This window comes from Pelecanus crispus, chromosome 6 (assembly GCF_030463565.1).
Source record: "Pelecanus crispus isolate bPelCri1 chromosome 6, bPelCri1.pri, whole genome shotgun sequence".
Classification (NCBI taxonomy): domain Eukaryota; kingdom Metazoa; phylum Chordata; class Aves; order Pelecaniformes; family Pelecanidae; genus Pelecanus; species Pelecanus crispus.
The window spans coordinates 24,626,434-24,648,580 of NC_134648.1; the positions used below are offsets into that span (position 1 = coordinate 24,626,434).

Genomic DNA, 22,147 nt, shown 5'->3' on the forward strand with positions numbered 1-22,147 from the left:
TTGCCACCCACCCCCAAAAAAAAAAAAAAAAAAAGAAGAGAGGAGAATGGTAGTCTTTGGAGAAACATCGATAACTAACATATGGTGCCTTCTGCATATAGTGGCTCTTGGCACTGTCACGTACATTAAAAGCTTTTAGATAAGAATGGTTTAACTACTAGGAATGCTCTAACTGAAGACACTCTGAAACAATTCATCTAATAGGTTGTGGCTATTCAATATAAAAACTACTTAAGAGGTTTAAGACGACAGTTTTAAAGCATGGATCTTTTCCTGTCTCGAGTTAATATATGCTCACCTGTCCTCTAAACACACAGAATACACTAAATAGGTCAACGACTGACTGCATTTACCATTAGACAGGAAGTTCATGTTTCAGTAGTGACAATACTCCATTGAACACATTCCCTCTTCAACCAATAGGCTTTATCTGCAAAATAAATTTTACTCATCTGGATATGATGAACAAAGTGGTAGGCTGAGTCCTGGAACTTTTAATCTCATGCAGGCAGAGTATCCTCCCAAATCAATACACTATAGTAGTCTTTCATTAGCCTTGTATATATTAAGCATATGCACTGATAATCCCCATGTGATTGCTTTGATGAGGCCAAACAGTTGGAATACTCTTTTGTACCTTTTAAGTTGCAGTGTCTGAAGTCTCTAGGTTGTTTCACTAGCTTGGAGAAATAATATACATATGCTTATGTATGGCTTAGTTCTTTCTTCAGTATCAGACTGTGTTCTTAAGTTATGGGGTGAACAAAACTTCCCCCCCCCCCCCCCCCCTTTTAAAGACAAAATTCAGAAAGTTATCAGCACCATGATAAGTTAAAATTCTTAGCACCAGTGAACTTGAACTACTCAGCTTTGACTGGTCAAAACCAACATTTACATGGCATAGAAACAATCAGTACAGAAAACAATAATACACACAACATTAGGAAGCTCATGAATTCTTGACATAGTGAATCTAGTGTTTGGTAAATGAGTAACTATGGAAGCCAGATTTTTTACCTAAGAGCAAACACGATTGCAATTTTTCTTCACGTTGTCTAATTAATAGGCTTTTCTTCCCCTCCAAAATGTTGAGGGTAGCCCAGCTTCTATTGTCTAATGGGACAGGAAATACCCACGACAGCTGCATGTTGATATGGCCAGCTGTCTACTGAGAATTCGCAGGAGATGACATAGGTCATACGTCACCCAGAACACCAAGAGATCACTTGAACAGATGCAGGTCACAAGTTCAGCTTTGGTACAAATTCAGGTTTCAACAACAGTAAAACAAATTCTGCATCACCCTATCTAGTTAGTACATACCTTTGCTCATGTATGCACTCACAACCTGAAAAATGTCCAGCACTAGGAGGAGATCCCACCAGGACAAAAGTATCTCATTCAAATACTACACTTTCATCTCTCTGGTGGTGGTGATTGACACTCTGGGCTCAGAGCACACACTTACAAAAAGATTTATCAAAATAAAGAGAATTAGGGGGGAACTTTCAGACCACATTACAAATATTTCTTCAGTGAACTCAGCTCAGAGTTATTTAGCATTCTCTACAACACTACCACATATCTTTCAGAAATACTAGTATCAACCCTACATCGACATGCAACTTCCTGAAGCTAACTCTGCAGGAGAGAAGGGTCAAAGCATACCTCAACCCTAGGTGATGTGAACAAAGTCTTAACCTGACTTCAGATGTCAAGATAAGCACAGCCAATTCAAAATTCTAGATAAGTCAATATAGAAACTGTCTCAACTTTCTCAAGCTCTGTGAAAAACAACGAACCAACCCTCTCATCTTTATTAATTTAGCTATTTCCCTGCTACAGTATCTATTCCAAGGCACTGAGGCAAAAAGATTTACAGGTCTATTCTGATATGACTTAAGTTTTACTAACCTGAGATGTACAGCTACTTTAACAGGATTTTCGTGTAGGCAGTTAAGTTTTGATTAACAACACTCGATTTAGCTAGCTTGCTACAGAAGTAGCTTATTACTTTAATAGAGAACAATACCAAATATTTGAACACATGACCTCATACAGAAAAAAAAGTATACCAGCAACAACAAAGTTCTATTCAGGTGAAGATCAACTATGTTGGCAGCTATGATCTTTTACAAACGCAGCCTATATGGACGATGAAGCATGCTTGTATTCTGTGGTGGAAGAACATGATTAGTGGCTCCATTCCTCAGGTTAAGACTTACAGGCTACATAGCTCCATCAGTACTGCGAGCTTGAAATCCTTCTCTGCGGAGACTGTTTAAATCTAGACGCGTTAGAACTTCACAGCGCACCAGAAGGGTATCATCCTTTACGAAGGTTCTTTGTTTCAAGGTTTGCAGGTGCATGAAAGTCACATAACCAAAACCTTTTGGATTACGGTGAATTGTTGGTCTCTGGAAGGCTAGTAACTCTGGCTTGGCTTCCATTACTTCTTCATGATTCTGCCTTTCAGGGCCTTCTGATTGATCCAAAATAGAAAGTCGTATAGTGCCTTGGAAAGGCCAAGGCAGATGGCTGTCATATTCTCCTTGCATAGTGTGGACAAACAGAGATATAAAATTAGCACAACGCTGAGCATTTGGTAATTGGATATGCAGGCGCAAACACAGCTTGTAGCCAGGCTTTCCAGTATAGAAGCCAGGACTGTGCATCACAACAGGTCTCTCTTCTTCTTGGGCTTTCTGAAGTCCACTGAAGTTCTCAATCTTCCAGATATAAATACCATTACATTGCTGTGCCTCCATTTCAGTAATCTTTCCCTCCAAATTCCGGATAGTACGTTTGAGTTCTGCCATGTGAGTGTTCTGAGTCTCCATTTTAGCAATGAGTTCTCTGATTTGGTGATCTTGTCTTACCAGACGACCTTCCAACTGCTGAATAGTTTCTTTGAAATTTTCAACTTCTGGATTACAATCATATGCGGCATGTGACACGTGTGAGAAGAGGGCAGGCTCAAAGGGTAGGCCATTGATGAAGGGTACAGGATTTGTAGCAGTAACACTGATATTTTGCAAACTCTGAGCCATCATTCTCATGTGAACCTGAGTGAACTCCTGCATATGTCGTGCCAGTTCATTCCTTTGCATCTAGAATTTAAGATATTTGGCATTAGGAACATATCAAACATTATCTACAATCACATCTTGAAAGTGGCTCTGAGGAAAATCAAACAACTTAGTTGCTTCTGTTATGTGAGGAAAAACTAGAATGTGAATCAAGGACCTGTGATGTCCTTGATTTTGATGTGACAAAATAGCACTTTACCAATGGAGGGCTCCAAATTTAAGATCACTGTTATGACAAATGATGAAAGAAGTTCAATTGCCAGTGGGCAAATATTGTTCAACTCAAAATAGTGACATGGTGAAAAAGTGGTAGTGATAAACATACATATAGTATTTTTTCTGTGTTCTAAATCAGCATTGTATTCCCTTCATCGATTTGCTAAAATGTTCCATAGTACCAAATACAAAGGTGTATGAAAACTGGTGTGGAAATGATGAAGGGAAAAGATCCATTTTTCCAAAGAGGTACTAAACAACTAGAAATAAGAGTATCCAGATTTAAATTTGATTAAATTCTAAAATTATTTAAGCACTGTCAGGTTTTCTTCACTGAACTCAGCCATCCATAACTATATTTGGTCTCAACTTTGGAAGAAATGCTAGAAGCTACTTTATTGACATGAAAGCTGAGAAAACACTCATGGATTAATAAAAGCAAGTTTGTCAAGCAAATCATTCACGTAGTTTTTTTTAAATTTGAAAAGCAATATACCAACATGTAGTGTTTTAGGATTAAGATACCTCAGAACAAAAAAACCCACAGATCACTGAGGATTTGGGCTGGTGAATGAGACAAGAATAGGAAAACATTAAAAAAGCCACCCAACAAAAACATGCAGAAGGTCTGCAATTCATGATTCTGATAAAAGGCTTACCTTTTCAGGACACCCAAAGGCACTGTAAAAACATGGCACCGGGGCAGTGGGACAATCATTGTCATAATGGTTAGGCATCTAAAACAAATCAGATTTGAAATTAATTTTGCCATCAAGAGTATTCTTTTATAACATCCTAAAAGAATACAGCTGAATGGACTCTGAATAGGTACCTGAAGTTAGATCAGTTTATACCTATATAATTTCTCAAACATGGAAGTTTTGAACAAAAATGTTAGCTGATGATAGAAATTCTACATCCTCCTTGTATATACTTTAACAATTCATTGCCTTTGTTCTTACATTAGGCATCAGAACGCATTCAGGTTTTCTTGCTAGAACAAATGCCTTTTCTTTCTAGCCTATCCTCAACCTAGATCACACTCCATTTCCTTCCCTTCTGAAGCATTACTTGTACATACCTGTTGTGTCTCTCTTCATTATCCTCTTCCTCAAAAAGCTCAAGTTACTTCAATTTTTCTTATGGTCTGTGTTTTCCAGACACAATTATCTCACTGCTCTGGATCCTCCCTATTCATCCCCACCTCAAAAGCTGGACAGCTGCAGCTGAGGCCTTACAAGCCCTAAATAGAGCAAAGGATAATTCTGGGTTTCACAGGCAAAATACCTGTTTATATTACCCAGTATGTTTACCTTGTTTAAATATCATGATGAAGTAGAATACAAGCTTAATACAGGTCAGCCGTTAATTCTAAATCATCACCTAGCATTGCGGCTTAACCCAGCAGGCAGCTAAACACCATACAGCCATTCGCTCACTCCCCGCCCCGCAGGATGGGGGAGAGAACTGGGGAAAAAAAACCCCAAAAAGTAAAATTTGTGGGTTGCGATAAAGACAGTTTAATAGGACAGAAAAGGAAGGGACAATAATAATAATGATAAAAGAATATACAAAATAAGTGATGCACAATGCAATTGCTCACCACCCACTGATCGATGTGCAGCCAGTCCCCAAGCAGTGCTTGCTGCCCTCCAACCAACTCCCCCCAGTTTATATACTGAGCATGACATCATACACCATGGAATATCCCTTTGGCCAGTTTGGGTCAGCTGTCCTGGCTATGCCCCCTGTCAGCAAGAAGCTAGCAGGGCATGAGAAGTTGAAAAGTCCTTGACTAGTGTAAGCACTACTTAGCAACAACTAAAACATCAGTGTGTTATCAACATTATTCTCATCCTAAATCCAAAACACAGCACTATACCAGCTACTAGGAAGAAAATTAACCCTATCCCTGCCAAAACCAGGACACCTAGTTCAGCATTCTCTGTTCCCTATTTTTGCAGTTCATTATTCTACCTAACAACAGATTTCTGCCTTTGTCATTACTGAACTCAGTCCTTTTTGCAGAGTATTTCTCCAATTTGACAAGATCATTCTTTATATTAACCCAGGTCATAACATAGTTGGCATCCCATTCAAACAGAGACAGGCTACAAATTAAATGACATTAATCATTTTCCTGTCAATGAAGTAAGTTATTTAATAGAAGAAATAATAATGGCTATTACAACAGCAATGGACAAGCAGAATTCCAGCCAGCATCTACAGTTTGATAGTGAATTATTTATAGCTACTTTCCAACAGCAGCTTTCCAATTACAAATACTTTTTCCCTCTCTGCCCAAATTAAAGCCTTGTCTTCTGATGTCAGCCATAACCACTGGCAGCTGCTTGGTATCCTTTAGCCTCCATTCAAGTTCAAAAACATGCAGCATGGCTCCTGTCAAGAAGCACTATAGCTAAATAATGTGATTTGCAGCCAAAAATGCTACAGAGGTTTACCAGACTGCACTTGTGAACTGGAGCAGCATTTAAGAGAGTATTACACCTGCACTGGATGCAACATTTGCAGACAGAGACAGGTAGAGATTTATTAGCTAGCAGACAAACTGTTTCTTCAAGTTTCATTTCAGATTAAAGAAGCAATGTAAATACAAAACATCTGACCCAGATTAAACACAGAGAAAGGTAGTCTCTTACCTGCTCTCTGATGAGCACTGTGTTGCAATATTCACAAAATACATTGGCGAGTGGGCAGGTTTGGTCATGAAGCTTAGTTATCAAAAGACAGAAAAAGAGAGGACAGAAAGAATCAATAACGTTACACAATTTCAGAGGGTGCTCATCACCTCTGATAAGACGTTAAATTTTTATTTACATTTCAAATTTTACATTTAGCTGTATGCAACTGTGAAACAAAGACAATCCCTTTACCCTGAATAGTATGTTTTCTATAATTACTGTTTTTTCCTGGAATCATACAAGAGATTCATAAAGTTGCAGGTATTTTATTTCCTAAAGCTCTTAAGCTCCAAAGGAGTCTGAATATATCCAGAAGTTTCTGAAATTCATGTTCAATTGTAGTGCAACTATATTAAAGGTTTTTTTGTATTGTTGGACTATATCAGGTGGTTTTGTGTGACAATTCACAATATGATATCATAAAATTAATAGCCCTCAAGATAAAACACATCCATATACAGATAAAGAAATGGAAGCTCAAAAAGGAAAGGACTATCCTCAGTATCACCCAAGTAAAAAAAAAGCAGAGCCAGGAGAAGATTCAGAAATTATCTTGGTCTTGTGTGTTAGCAGATATCCCCAAAAGTTGCATCTCCTGACACACCCCTTCTGCTAGGCATAAAAACTGTAAATCTAAATATTGCTTTGTGTGTTACTTCAGCAGTAGATAACGGCCTCTCTGATGGCAAGGCCAAAAATCAATGGTTCTTACATAAGTCTTTTCACACCACAGGGTTCCCAAGAAGTTTGTATTTAAGCACAATCCTCTCCCCAGCTTTCACCTGTTCTAGACTAATGTCCTGAGTTTGTAGCTTCTCACCTGCACAGCACAAAGAGCTCTCCTAGATCACCAACCCCGCCCCCTTTTTTTTTTTTTTTTTTTGAAACTGATGTTCCATTTGCAAGTAAACCCATGTGAATGAAGGTTGAAAAACCAAGACTTCTGCCAAGTACCTCTTTATCTTCATAGGCCATAGATGTGGCACAGTTTGGACAACGGACTTGGCGCCTCGGACACTCCTGTGTCATGTGCTCTTTCAGATGGTTCTTCTGGAAGGCTCCTTGGCACTGTGGGCATTCCACAGTGCAAAAATCACACTGCAGCTGGTGGTCCTGAACAAGGACAAAAGCAGGATTTGATAGTACAAACAAGTACTATAGTCTCATCTGTTTTCAAGATAAAGCATGGTACAAGAGAAACAAATTGCAATCTTTTCTTCCTGCAAGCAAATCCTTATACACTTATGCTGACTTTACCAACAGCCTGTTATTGTCCCATTACTAAGATCAGGACTTCATGTATTCAGAGCTTTAAGAATGCTCTCAGGTAAAAATTCAGCTTTATGTTTATCCTTTTAACTTTGTATATTATTTTCCAAAACAATTATTTCAACTAATACATCTAGCTACTTTGAGGGAATATTAAACTGACTTTAGGGAATTTGTGTGAAGTACAGATGCAGCTGATCAAAAGACAAACATGAATAATCCCAAAGAGAACGCTGCGTTAGTACTAATTTCATGCACTATGATGTTCACTTGAGAATGACCTTAATTACAATTAAAGACTCATCAAAAACCAAATACATGTAGCTATAGTCTTGAATGAACAATGCATTGAATCAGCATAAACACGTATCAGGTATGACCATCTATGTTGTTATTTTGAATTTTTACTTGTCCATAAAAATAAGGTTCCATATTTTTAAAACTAATTCTCACCTCTAAATGCCTCAGCTCCATCTTCATACTGCAGCCCTTGTTGGGACATTTAACCATTAATGAAAGGATTTCCCGTTTAGCGAAGTTGTCAGGGAAAAGTTGATTTTCGAGCAGAATTTCATTGTCTACTGGACATTTGTGACCTGCATCTCTACAACACAGAAAAGAAAGGAAAAAGAGATTCCAAGTTTCTTTTGCCCTTCATTTAAAACATTTTTACACTAGCAAGACATTAGTGGCCAAACTGTAACACATTAAGAAAGTCTTTGAAAACAATGGCATTTATGTGGCAATTACCAGAAAATATGCAATATGCATCAGAGAAATTGACAACACGCAAATTTCACTAGAGGTAGTACAACTGGGATGGAAGCACTTTTCTAACTGAATAGTTTTTATTTGGACAAATGCCATGACAGATACTGTGGAAATAAACTTGAGAAGGATGTAAAGAAACAAAGAATTACGGTCCCATTTCTGTAAGTACTTCACATAGCTCCAACAAAGAATATTTCACATACTATTTCAAAACAATCTTTTAAAGATTCTTGGACCTTCTCTCCATTCTTTCTCACTTTATAAACAGCCAAGGTGATCACAGCTGAGAGAAAAAGCAAAAACGTCTTTTTTTTTTTTTTCCAGATTCACTTCATCTATTTTGGCATTACTTTTCAAATGGCCCATTTCGCTGGTTTTGTTGTACAGCCATTTGATCAATTGGTCATCCTTCAATTTGTTTATTTATACAGCAAAGAAGGATGAAAAAACTCTGACAAAGAAGGGTGAAAAAAAAGACACAAAAATTACTAATAACTATGAAAATTACACTGGATTTGGAACTGGGTGTTGTATCTGAACCCATTTTAACTGCAAACAGACTGGAAGTCAGTGCTAACTGGTGAAAGTTTGGAGTCTGATGGTGGAACACACATGCATGCAACTTGCACAAGAGAACTAACAGCCTGTTCCATTTTGTCAGGTTCTGTCTACCTGCATTTAAACACAAGAATCATTACAAATGGAGTAAAAAAAGAGATCACCTCCACCGAATCTTCCTTTAAAAAAAATATCCTGTACCAGCTCATTTCTGAAAGCAATAGATCAACATAAATATTCACAATTAAGTAATACAGTTAAAGAGGTATGAGGGATCAAAGCTTCTGAGCTGAAGTGCTAATGGAAACAGCAATAAAATGGAAAAATACATGGGGCGGAAAAATGTCAGAGAGCACTTGCGGTGCAAAGATCAAAGGCCAGATCATTGTCACTGCTTGCAAGCATGAGGGGAAGTAGAACCTAGTGGGCTGTGGAGACCAGGAGGGAATCTGTGTTCTTTGTTGGAAAAGGAAATAATTGCTCAGCAACTCCTTCATCAGCAATGCTGCTAGAGGAAGCGGGGGTAAAGTTGAGACTTCAGAAGGAGACAATGAACTTCCTTTCCTAGGTTTTGCTTGCAAGAGCTAGCTTGCCACAAGTCTGACAGTCATACTCTTAAACAAGTGGAAAAAAGAAAACACCTAGCGTGCCGTTTTGTTTCATAGGTCCCTGAGCTACAATCAGTATGCTGATCTTTGTCACAACCCAGAAACGTTCCCTCACTTCACAGGCAACCTACAGGAAATCAGTTTTCACAGGTATAACTTGGTTAGAAATACCCTGTTTAGTGAACTATGACAGTTCAGTAGGCCTGCTGATAAGACAGCAGCCTTATTTCTACACAGAAAATCTAATCATGCATAGTAACAGCCAACAACAGATTAGTTTTAAATAATGGTTATCAGATCCCCAGTTTAAATAAATAGCAGGCAAATGGTAAAATAAGAATGAATGGCAATTTTCCAATGATTATAGTAAGGAAAGAGCAATAACTTACTGTAGTATATTAAACAGACTTCAAACACCATTTACAAGTATTGGGATTATGTTTAAAAGGCTGCTTAGATCCATCTACAAAGATGTTGCTATGCATTTCCTATCACAGAACTGAGTTTACGCACCTCAGTTCTAATTTACATTAGAGTGGAGGCTTTCCTATGCTGGAATTATCACATTGGGCTGTGCCACCCACAACAGTACCTCTGAAACAATAATCATCTGCTACAAAGTACGATGAATACTCCTATAATTTCCCTTGAAATTAAAATATAGGTATGAAAAGTAAAGCCAGAATAATTTTGTTTAAAGAAAAAGCCTGCTCTGTTATTTTAGCAACTGAGCAGTTTAGCCTAGAAGCTGAATCAGTTGGCATAGACTTTAACTACAGCCATGCCCGCTGTTTGATGAACTGCTAGCACCCAAAGTTTCCTTTGCTGCCCCTTGTCAGCTTATAATTCCACTTTTCCGATAGAGAGGTTCTGATATTTGGCGAGCTCTACTACAAGCCCTAAGTCAGCTTTGACCTAAGATACAGGAGAAGAAAGACTACAGTGAAATTTAATTAGCTACTGCATCTGAACTTAGTTCTTAAAAAATTTCTGATCAAGTACTTTGTAGACAGTAACATTTGTAAACTATTATTTGTAGTTAATCTAATGGTGTCCCTCACATTGTAAGATCTAAGACTCTGGTCTTTAAAAGCTTTTTAAAAAAATCTTTCTAGTTGCAGCCACAACTTCTTCAACATGGACAACTACAATTGTTTGTGTAAGTCACAAGAAGCAATTACTCAAAAATTGCTTGTCCATTCTTTAACATTTAAAATCCTTAATCTCTGTGTTCACTTGAGCTAGACAGTGGGGAAATATAAACAGAAGCAGTTTTTTCCTGATCAAATAAAGGCTGTGACAATCACTTAATTAAAAAAAACAGTACTTAGAGAATGTAAAAATCACTTTCCATTTTCATTTTAGTTCTGTAGAAGCTTCTCAATGACATCAATCAATATGGTGCTGCAGACATTACATACTCCAAATCAATATTGTACTGCAGACACTACATACTCCAAATCAATAGCTTGATCTATGGATCCCAATCAAGCATGCATTTCAGCCCTTAGGGATTCAGAGGGGCTTGACAGTTCAAGTTGTCTGTTCTGCTTTCACAAGCATTCACTCAAACTGCACTCCAAAGACAGATTTCAGTGGGGAATGAGGGAAAACATTTACTGTCAATGAGACATCTGAAATATCACAGTGATGATCTAGAGTCTCCAAGATGAAAAATGCTTTCCTCCTGTGTTTAGTATTCACTGAAACAGTCAACACTATCTATAGAAATGAAGTAAAATAGGGAAAGAAGCAAAAGCTTCTGGTCATTGAAATTGTTTACAGACCTAAAACTTTGAGCAGAGCAAATGCTTTGTTAATTTAAAAAGGAAGAGAAACTATTTCCCATGCCTGGGGTTTAAGAAGGAAGTTTCTCTACCTGCTACTAGATGTTGCGTTCTGAGCATGGGTTTACTGCAGTTCCTCACTCAGTCCTGTGGTAAATTCTAACCAATGACTGTAACTGCGCAGCTCATCAGCAGCAGGATTAGAAAACAAGATCACCTTAGCTGTTAAGGATCTGAAAGACTGGAAATGACACACCCATTTTTGGTAATTTTAAGTTTAGACATTTTCCCCCCAGTTTTCAACCTAGGAATTCTGTTGTCTTTGAAATGATCGGTGAGTAAACATTTCTGAAGCTTAGTATACTGAAGTACTGACTAATTTACCTTCAGGATTTATAGACATCATACTCCCATGAGAGGGTTTAAAGATTTCTTTTCTTTCTTCCAGAAATACCCAAGTTAAAGAACAGTAGCAAAACTGCTACTGCCGACAAATAGAGAAAGCTCAGAGAGAACAAGTAAGGAATTAAAAAATTTAATGGCCTTTATTGGTACAAACATCTAATTCAACACTTACAAGTATGCATGAAATTATGTACCTTAACCTCTTAAAAGAATTTAGGTTGGAATGTGCAAAGCAAAGGCCAGAAAGCGAAGCCAACTGCTTGTGCCTAGGGAATTGGATTACAGTGAAATCTGACAGGTTCAGGTTTCGGGTTTTTGCCACCTTCTATGCACCAGGCTGACATGAATACCATTGAGTAATGCAGCTGGGTAAGGCCTGATGTACTTTTCTTGCAGAAGTAGGAACATAGTGAACAAGGCAAGGGACCTAAGGGAGCAGGGTGATCTCATGGTATGGTTAGTAGAGAACTGCATATCTCCCAGCTTCCTCTGCAGAATCCACAGGCAAGTCACTTTTCATGGGTGAACACTGGTGGTATTCTGCATTTTCTGGATAATGAATTTGCATCCTTTTCTCAGAAATATTGCTGAAATTAATGTTAACAAGAACTGTGCTGCAAATACACGCAATACATTTCTGTGCTTGCTATTAAGAAAAATAGCCTGCTCTTTTGCTATTATAAGTAGGGAATGCAAAGTTAAGTTTGTCTTCTCATACTCAGCTCCAACATTTCCCTCCTTGATCTAAAACGGATGCCATGAAGAAACACAGTAGCATCAGATACAACAGCAACAGAAGCTACAGAGAAGCCCACAAAAACCACAAAATACTGCATTCAGAGAACATCATTGCTGGTTGTCTATTCATTTAGTGAGCTACAAATGATGGACCATGGAGAAAAAGAAATGGAACAGAACTATGGATAAATGGTATGGAAAACCAATCAAGAAAGCACCGTCCATTTTGCATGCTAAAAATAAATGCCTGGGAAAAACAACATTGTATAGTAACACTGAAGACAGTTTGATGATCTTTACACAAAGGTGTGCAAAGTAAGGTTGGAAATTAACCGATTCTATATGTGGGTCACACAGAATTAAATATTTAGATTCCTACCAAAGTACTGTGACATTTGAGCTAAATCAGCAATTGGTAACAAAAATATCTGGCAAATGCTGAGAAGAAAAAATTCTACAATGTAATACCTAGCCTTCTATCAATGTGTTCCAATACCCACTGACACGCATGGGACACTGAGGACTGTATTGGAGGTTTGAGGGAAGTACACTCTACCAGTGTACTTTCTGCCCTTCCTTGCTCTTTCAATCATTCATTTTTATGAGCCCAGCCTGTTCTTGCCTTCATATCTCATTCCCACTCCCCCATATGCCACTTAGTTTCCTCTCTTAACGCTTTGTTCGAGACTATTCCCTCATTACATTCTTTCTTCCAGCTCAACAAAGCAGCAGCTGATTTCAAGTGAAGAACTGAAAGCATGAATCTGCACCAAGAAACCATGTTGTCTGTAGTTGCCTGTAGTTATCAAGAGAAACAATCATAGGGAAAAGACAGGTTTTCATCCTGGGCTGAAAATGGAATTTATTTGGAGGATTTGGCTACTTTTAAAAAATTATTATTTAATGTTTACTCAGTCAAATTTTTAGAGTCGTAACCTGGGTAAATTTGTATAAATGGCAAAATATCTAAAGCTCATGCAACGTGCAAACTCATGACATTTTAGCCATCCATGGTGTTTATTAGAAAGCATCTTTAAGAATTGTAAATTCCTAGAGTTCTGTTAGCACTCAGTGGTGATGCACCTTAAGCAGTTCTGTTCAGTTTACATTGCCCTTAAACTGCTCTGCTTTGGTAAGTGAATTTCTTTGTAAAAACAACTTCCATAAATTTTCCTTTACCTTATTGATTTGACAATGCAGCCTTTGCAGAAGCGGTGTCCACATGGTGTCTGCACTGCTTCCCGAAGAGCCATCAAACAGATTGGACATTCATATTTACTTTCCAAGGGCGGATCAAACTCCACATCATATCCTTGTGTTTCCTCTGTGAAAGAACTTGGAGGGTTTCCAGTCCCACTGCTGACACTTACACTGTCTTCTTTTGCTCCAACGCTGCAGGCACTGGCCATGGCTGCACAGCAGCCACTTTCCAAGTCTCGGGCTCCACAACTGTTATCACTATACAGCAAGCTCATAGTAGCTAGTCAAGTGCTACACAGAAATGCTCTGCAAGATGACAAAAAGATGTGTTACTTCAAAATATTCCAAGACCTTCCTTTCCAGTCAAGAACAAATTTTATTTCCGACCAGAAACATTGGAACAGCAGTGCAGATTTGGTTCTACTCAGATCACTGGTTTTGTTTTGTCCCAGTTTGTTACCTATCTTTTTTACTTATCTTGTGATATATAGGAAAGAGCACTGCATGCTGTCAGCCTAGTTCAAACACAAACACCTTTCTGTAATCTTTCTTCTGACTACCTAATTTCTGTAAAAAGAGAAATACTTTCTCCTTGCTATGTTTACTGAAAATGCCTCTTTACCCCTTCAGTATTATTTACTTTGAAGCATTCAAATATAATTTGCATGAAATGTGCTGTACAAAACCGAGTTTTATTGGATGACAACAGCTCAATTTCATATTTTCCTTGCAGTGAATAAACGTTATTTAACATTTTCTGTATACAGTGATTCACAGTATAGGTTTCAAATCAGATTAGGTGCATGTCCACAAATAAAATGCAAGTCCAAGTACCCAAACCAAGCAGATGCTGTGCTACAAATGAAATTCAAAATATACAGCACTGCTGGTAACATTTTAAAACTGCCAATAGGACTTTAAATTGAGTAAGAAGCTACACATGAGATAAGGTTAATACGTCCACAGCTCAAAAGCTATCTACAAACTAGCAGTAGTCAGAGTTCTTGCTCTCCTTTCCCTCTTCCAGTCTAGCTGGCAGGGAAGACAAAGGAAATGACTGTAAGAACAGAAGATAAATGTCACATTTCCCTGAAGAGCAGTGAATGGCATAGTAAAGCCTCCTTTTAAAATACTGCTCACAAAGTAGGTTGAACTCATAGGTATGAAATAAAAAAAAAATGCTGATATCCCCAAACAGATTGCCAATGTTTCTACATTGAATGAGGGAACTTTAAGAAAGTTCTAAACAACAAATATATATTCAGAAAATCCAAGAAGTTTTCCTCTCCCTCAATTTTTTATTGGTTACAACCATTTTCTTAGAATCCTATTGTGGTTAGTTTTTTATAAATGACATTTCTTTGAAACACAGAGGTTATCACCAGGTTCAAAGCAGTATGAGTAGGCTGAGGGTTACAGAGCCAGGCATACAAAACAAGCCCACTAAGCCCAGATTTGATCTTCTTTTGCACAGCAGTATAGGCAAAGGTCTCTTGCAGTGTTCACCTACTGCATTCACTGTAACACTATTACATCACTTAAAGCATAATAGGGATGGAAATAGTTTTATATTTATTATTTATTTAAACATATTAGGATTAATCAAGAGCTGAACTGTAAGGATTGTTGATCTGCATCACTGCTACAGACTCTGGGGGCAGCAAGGGATGCTGAATAAATAGAGTTAACTTAACCAGAAGCTCACAAAACTAAACATTTTCCTGCCTTTACCAGAATTTGAACATCACAAGTAATTTTAACAAAATGTTCATGGATAGGAGGAGGACATACAGGTAGTTTTATTCAGGTACTTATTATATGACACCTGAAGATTACATCAACAGAAATACTAATCACACAAAGCCTCAACTAGTGTTTACTGGAAATATATTTTGAACACATGCAACATTACAGAAATGCACTTTGGGCCTCCTACATAATCAACAATTAGCAATACTGCCCATGCTAACAGTGTATAAGACACTTTCTTCCAGTTATCCAGACCAAAAAAAAAAAAAAAAAAAAAAGAAAAAAGGCAGATCTACCAAACAAAACCAAACACACAAGTTACCACATTTAGGTCAGTTACAGTTAGAATCAAAACAGAACTTTTATTCTGTTGTTTAAATATGTGACTTTCTATTTTGCCCAGGTACGCAGAGGTATGAGAAGTGTCTGAAGAGTAGGGTTCCTGACATTTCCAAAATATCGTTAAGGTACAGAGTGTCAAAGTACAGTTTGACAGTTTAAAGTTGTAGTGAACTGGCCAGCAATGCTCACTTTATGTTTATGCAGAAATAACTCTATAGCAGCGCTGTCTGGAACTGCATCCAAGGAGTGATGTTACTTCTACTCCTGTTCTCTGCCCCCATGTATTATCCCTACACATTATCTACCACAACAGGCTTTATAATCAAGGCTCCTAAACACATCAGCAATACAAACTAAACACCAAGGAAATTCTCAGCAGTTGCTTCAGGAATAGTCCGACAATGATCAATTTAATCCCATGGAACTGAGCAGCTCCCCTAGTGACTTAGAATGGAAGCAGAAAAATCAATGCTGAGAAAGATGTTCTGTGACAGAAAGATTTTTTAGACCGCCAATCAGTAGGTAGCTTTTCTCTGGAGGAAAAACCCCTTGTTTCCGTTGTTAAACTAACGTAACTTTTACTTAACAGCTGCTGCAGAGGATGATTAGTCCACAGGCCATATTTCATGAAAAATCACAGGAACTAAGTTGGGCCAATGAAGTGGGAATGTTGGTATGCAGGATATCAGAATCCACAGACCAGCCTAGGACTGAAAAATTCACATTATTCTAAGCCACAAGGGTATATTTAGTGAGACTAAGAAGGGGAAGAGGAACATATATCCCTTCAGCAATGTCACAAAGGAATTCAGGAAGTTGCAAAGAGGAAAATAGAATAGCTTTACCCAAATTCAGCTGTCACGTTAATTGTAAAGAAGTGCACGACTCTTCCCTTGGGCTGTTTCTAGGAAAAAAAAACATAAGTTTTGAAATATTGTTCTTATAAGGAAGAAAACAGGATCTGACTCAGTATAATCTCGATAGTTGAACACTTTGTAGATTTAGGAGCTGTGCAAGTGGTGTTCTCTTTGCCCGTTTAAATTGTTTCTACACACATAGCAGGTATGTACATTCAGTTTACAGAAACAAAAATCCTATACCAGAGTAATTTTAATGAATGAGTCACTGCAACCAGTCAACATCCCAGTCTCACACAAAAATCCCCTTATTCAGTGATACACTCCACTCCCACATGGAGCTTTCTGTCTGCACATGACCAAGGGGTTCATAAAAAAAGAAGTGTAAGTATCATTGGCTCCTCTTTTTAAATAGGGAAATTCAGGAACAAAAAGGCAACTTAAACAAGGTGATTAAGAGCCAGATTTTTAATTTTATTAATGTTATATATAAGATATGATTCCTCCTACTACTCTTACCCATTTCGTCATATCTGTGAGGAAAAGCCCACTTCCTCCACATGTATTTATAGCTGTGGGGCAAGGCACAATTCTCCAAATCAAAATCCACACTGCTGTTACTCAGACCATTAACTGAGGCCTGATTACTCCACCACAGTTTAAAACAATTCCTCTACAAGTTGTAACTACTGTAGTAAGAATTAGTTCTGTTTCTTGTGGCACTTATTTTACTCTCCAAGAGTAAGAACGTAGATTCAATCTTCTTGAACACAGCAGTGCTAGAGCAAAACCAATTAAAAAAGAGTATACTTCAAATGTTGATGACAGGTCTTTCCCCTCATGAAGGTGGAGCAGACAATTTGTGAGCCTACTGTAGCAAGTTTTGCATGTTCCTCCCCTGGGGAATGCAAAAAATTTTCAGGCTAGAAGAGGATGGATTTTAAAACCCAAACCAGTATATACCCCAAAACTCATATCAAATTGCTACTCTTTCTTTTTGATTATGAAATAGATTACCAGTGAAGTAAAACCTAACAAACATCCCCTCAAAACCACATCAGTTTTTCTTCCTAGTGATAATAGTTATTCTTCCGCTATACTGAACAAAATTGTGTCAAATACAAGTACAATATGCAAATACTAATTTATAATACCTTGTCTACACCACAGCCTTTAGAATTTATCCATTTTTTGATGTTGGTAGTTTAATACATTAAACAGTTTATAGTAGCCTGCTCAATGACCTTTTTTTGTTTGGACAACATCCAGCCTTCAAATCGAGAACAACTGAATTAAACTGCATCATTACATGGTAATTCTTGTTTTTGCTAGTGTGAAGTTTCTCAGGCAAAGAAAGCCTTAAAACTATGTTTGGTAATGCAGCTGAAATGCCCTTTTCTAGAGCTAGTAAGTCCTATCAGACTTACCGGGTAGACAGGTAATGGGTTTTAGCTTACACACACACACACACACACACACACACACACACACGAGGTACCCAAAGTCCTTGGGGCCGCAAAGGTTAATCAACCTTTTTTTTGTCTCTTAATCAACCTTTTAATTGTCTCTCCAAGGCAATAGCTGTATTGTTCACAACAGAAAGGAAGGTGCTTTCCAGGCCAAATGATAATGGACAGAATTTGTTTAATCATTATTTGTTCTGCAGAAATCTGGAATGCCCTAAGGATCAAATCTTCATGCCCCAAAAAAGACACAGTTAAGACTACAGGCAGTCCCCATACTACTCTTCCAACTTTAAGATTAAACCATAATGAAACCTTTCTTCTGTAAGTAACCTGTACTATGTTGCTATTTACAGTGTTGCATTACAAAGTGATAAGGTTGACACGAGATAGCACAGTCAGACCAGAAAAGCAAACTCCTGCAAGAATAATGTACCTTATGATTGACAAAGCCAACTTCAAAACAGAATTAAAACCCACCCATTCCTTAAATTAATGCACGCAACAAAACTCAGTACTCTGATTTGCAAAGTCCCATAGTACAATAGAGTTTAGGCAGAACTTCACAGATTTTCATGCTCCAAAGAGCCACAGGATTAATTCAGAAACTTCTCTAAATCAAAAAATATTACTGGTACCAGAAGATATCTTCAGATTGCCTGGAAAACTACACTATAATTAGAGTAACAAGGAGGAAATAAAAGTAGGCATTGTATCCTCTTTATACTGAAATATGAAATGATACCATCGAGCATTTGGCAAAGGTGAAGGAACACTTTACAGAGCGTGTATCAGTTAACAATGAAATAGAAAATTCTGAATATTAATCAGTAAGTATTGAATACAATTAATTTCCATAAGCCCTTTTCTAGAAAATTCACACTGAGTAGCCATATAAATAAGGAAATCAATACAGAAGATTATTTCAAATCCCTTTTCTTACTTGAAGTTCACAAACATAATTAATCTGCTTGCAGTTTCACCAGCACACAGCCAGCAGGGCAAATGCCTTCAATGCCACACGGACAGAAAAACTGGCCAAACTTTTCTCTCTTCTTCTTCTGCCTCACTGAGAACAGTTTTGTGCATATAGATTTCTGGGTCATGGGACTGACAGACCAGTGGAGTGACTTTGGATAATTTGTTTATGAAGCAATACTTGCAACACTAATTCCCAGGCATATTAATCAATGGTCTACTGACAACTGATAAGCACTGTGTGTTTGCATTATGAGGGTTTGTAACTATCATCACTGTGGCCTCATCCAGGCAGAACATATAAAATGATGCAAGTTCCTTTTAATTAATACCTATAAAACTTTAATTTCAAAGCTATCAAGTAGCTACACAAGCCAAAGCAATAGGAGATTCAGGCAGAACTTGTAACTGCAAAAAACAAATTCTGGTTTCTTGTAAAAGCCTGCAAGCATGTTGCAAACATTTTGTTGAGATACCAACTTTTTTTCCTAATAGCAGCAACTGTTAAGGCTTCCAAGTCTTTTGGATAACCACTATACTTATCATTTTAACATGTGAACCTAAAGACTTAAGAATTTTTGTTTGAGGCAAATATAATCAAATGATGATATTAAAAGCTCATTAGACACTATCAAGACCTCCTGCCACTGGAGCAGAGCGGCCTTTGGGGGTTTCTGAAGCTTTCCAGGTGATTTCTCTTTGCTTGGAGAGAATGCTGTCAGGCTTTAATCACATATGTATTTTTATGCTTAAGTGTTACTTAGGAGATTAGATGGTGGCATATTCCCAGTTATGTTCCTATTTTATCCTATTTAAGTATATCAAAACAAACAGAATTTTAGTGAGCAGTGGAAGTGCACTACACTATATTTAACACCAAAATATTCCATGGGTTTTTCCATAATCAAAAAACCAACACAAACCAAAATCCCCCAAACCTTTCTTCAATTTGTTAGCTTCTAGAGACACTTCACTGTGAATTGTTCAGATTAACAAATACAAGGAAAGCACTGTTAGTGAGAAGAACAATACTATTTAATTCTTTTCTTTGGCAGAGACTCTGCTCTCTTTGGCCTCTGCTCTCCCTTTGCACACTGAGAACACTTCGAGATACGCATTGTGCCTTTCTATATCCCTCAGTAGATCTGCAGAGAATTTAAGATGCTGCCATAATGGGGACAAAGTAAACATCAGGACAGAAAGTACTTCAAAAAGAGGCGGGGAGAAGAATGGCTATGAACAACTGTCATTTCCGCAAGGCACAGTCTCCAGGCTAGGTTTAATTACTATCTACCTCAACAAGCATTAAGCTTGTATCTGGCATTAGTAAAACGATTTGAGACCCTGGGAAAAGAAACAGTGAATTAAGCACTCATTCCGAAACAACTAAAACATTTCTCCTTTTCACTCTACCTTACATTTACTTTTATTTTCTTTTTGACATGCTTTATACCCAGCATCCTTTATCATTAGTTTTCACAGTCTGGATCTAAAACTTTTTAATAGTTGTTTAGCTAATTTGTGCTACTGAAATACCAACGTTACTCTTCTTGACATATTAAACTCATGAAAGTTCAACAAGTGAAGAAAAATCATGTTCACCTCAGACATTTTCTCATTCTGAAGTTCTATCAGCATAAGTATCTATCGCGTGCATTGCCTTTTTAAATATAGTAGCACATTTTTTAAATAGCAAGCAAGATTGCAGTGATGCGATACTACAAAACTTAAAAAGCCATTTATGTCTTGATGACTTCTCATTCAACAGAGCCTGAGTGAGCTCCACAGATCCTTAGCTGCTGGGAAAAGCTGAAGGTATTGTGGAACATGCAGAAGAATTATGCCCCAAGTGATACCTGCCATGAAAATAATCCAAGTGCTTGTATCAGCATAGTTCTGTGACCTTTTTTCCTTCTGATACTAGTGCGACTAGTTTCATGGACCTTTCATACTATGGAAAGACAAAGCAGTTTGCTTACAAGTGTTGACACAGCTGATGAACACAGGGTAAAATGCTAAACAAGCTATTAGTGCAGCCAGTAACTTTGCCTCCCTGTGTTCCTTTCCTACTTCTCCCTCACCAAAAGCTTCAAATCAGTACTTTCTTCATCATTCTGTCAATGGTATCTAAGACACAACAAAATCTACACAACTCATGGGTAGCTCTACAGCATGCAGAACTTGTCAGAGGCAAACACAGGGAAATACTTTCGGCTAACTTTAAGTACTGGGTATAAGAAATATAATTAGAACACTTTCCTCCCACCTACAGCTGAGATTTCCATTTAAGTATGAAAAGACTCATTGTGACCTATCTAAAACAGATGAAATTGATGGAAAGCACTACTGAAGTAATAACTTATTACTCGTGTTAATAAATTTACCATAAATATTAAGTACTGCCCGTCTCTACTAGAAAATAGTTTTAGAAACAGTAACCTCTCTTGCAAATTATATTTACAGACCTTTAACATGTTTCCGAAGACTTTATTATCTCCATTTCACAGTTAGAAAAAGAGCCCACTTTTAAGGTGACGTACTCGAGGTTGCATGGGAACTAACAATTTGACTACAACTCGGAAGCTACCCATTGCTAACGCTCCTACAGCTGTCCGATGGCACAGCCCGGACAGTTAACAGGCAAGAGAAAGTCGTTCCAGCCAGGTTCTCACTCCCGCGGTAAACCAGCGTAACGCTTAGCCCCTGCCGCTGACAGGCACGGCCGGCTTACAGCTGCTAAGCTCGCCGTGCAGACCGCGGCACAGTTTCAATTTCGGAGGAGCGCAGGCTGGCGTGCCTCAACGCGAGTAACCGCCCTCTAACGCAGGCCCTCCTCACCGGCAAGTCCCCGGACCGACACACGCGTGAGGCGACACGCCGAGCCCTGCTCTCGGGGAAGAGGCCGTAGGGCTACGCGCCGCGGTCCGCCCGGCCTCGGGCTCAGCGGGAGGGTGGCTCCGCCCAGCAGCGAGGACCGCGCTCCGCTCCCGAGCCGCCAGCCCCGGCCCGGGTGGGAAAACGCTCCGCGCCGAACGCCGTGACACGCCACACACCTGCGGCGGCCCGCGCCGGCGGAGCCCCGGCAGGCCCCTCGCTTGCCAGAGCCCGGCGAGCCAGGCCCGCCGCGACCCCCGCCGCAGCAGCGCCGCACGCCGGCCTTGCCGCAGCCTCCACCCGCAGGCCCCGGCGGGCCGGCCGGCCGGCCGCCCTCCGGCAGCGCCCCTCTCGACCACCCCCCGGGGCCCGTCCGCCCGTACTCACCGCCGACCCGCGGCCCCGCCGCCCGCTCCCCGCCGGGCGCCGCTTCCGCCTTCTCCTCAGGAGGCACCGGGGCGGCGGTCGCCCAGACCAAGCGGGGCGCACTGAGGCGCCACGTCCGCGGCAGCGCCCCCTGCTGCCGCGGAGGGGGAACGGC

The 22,147-nt window shown here is 39.0% G+C and overlaps 1 protein-coding gene across 3 annotated transcripts; it reads right to left on the reverse strand.

Annotated features, from left to right (window-relative positions):
- Positions 1-60: 60 nt before the first annotated feature.
- TRAF6 (TNF receptor associated factor 6) lies at positions 61-13,640 on the reverse strand. 3 transcript variants are annotated; one of them, XM_075712123.1, is made up of 7 exons: positions 13,323-13,640; positions 7,730-7,880; positions 6,962-7,120; positions 5,966-6,037; positions 3,965-4,042; positions 2,990-3,110; positions 61-2,926 (listed from the first exon to the last, which is right to left on the reverse strand). In XM_075712123.1, the coding sequence occupies exons 1-7, from the start codon at positions 13,616-13,618 to the stop codon at positions 2,229-2,231; spliced, it is 1,575 nt and encodes a 524-aa protein (XP_075568238.1). In that variant the 5' UTR covers positions 13,619-13,640; the 3' UTR covers positions 61-2,228. The 3 variants fall into 3 exon arrangements, with proteins under 3 accessions (XP_075568238.1, XP_009490003.2, XP_075568237.1); XM_075712122.1 differs by having other exon boundaries at positions 411-430; positions 2,226-3,110; XM_009491728.2 differs by having other exon boundaries at positions 61-3,110.
- Between the last annotated feature and the right edge of the window lie 8,507 nt (positions 13,641-22,147).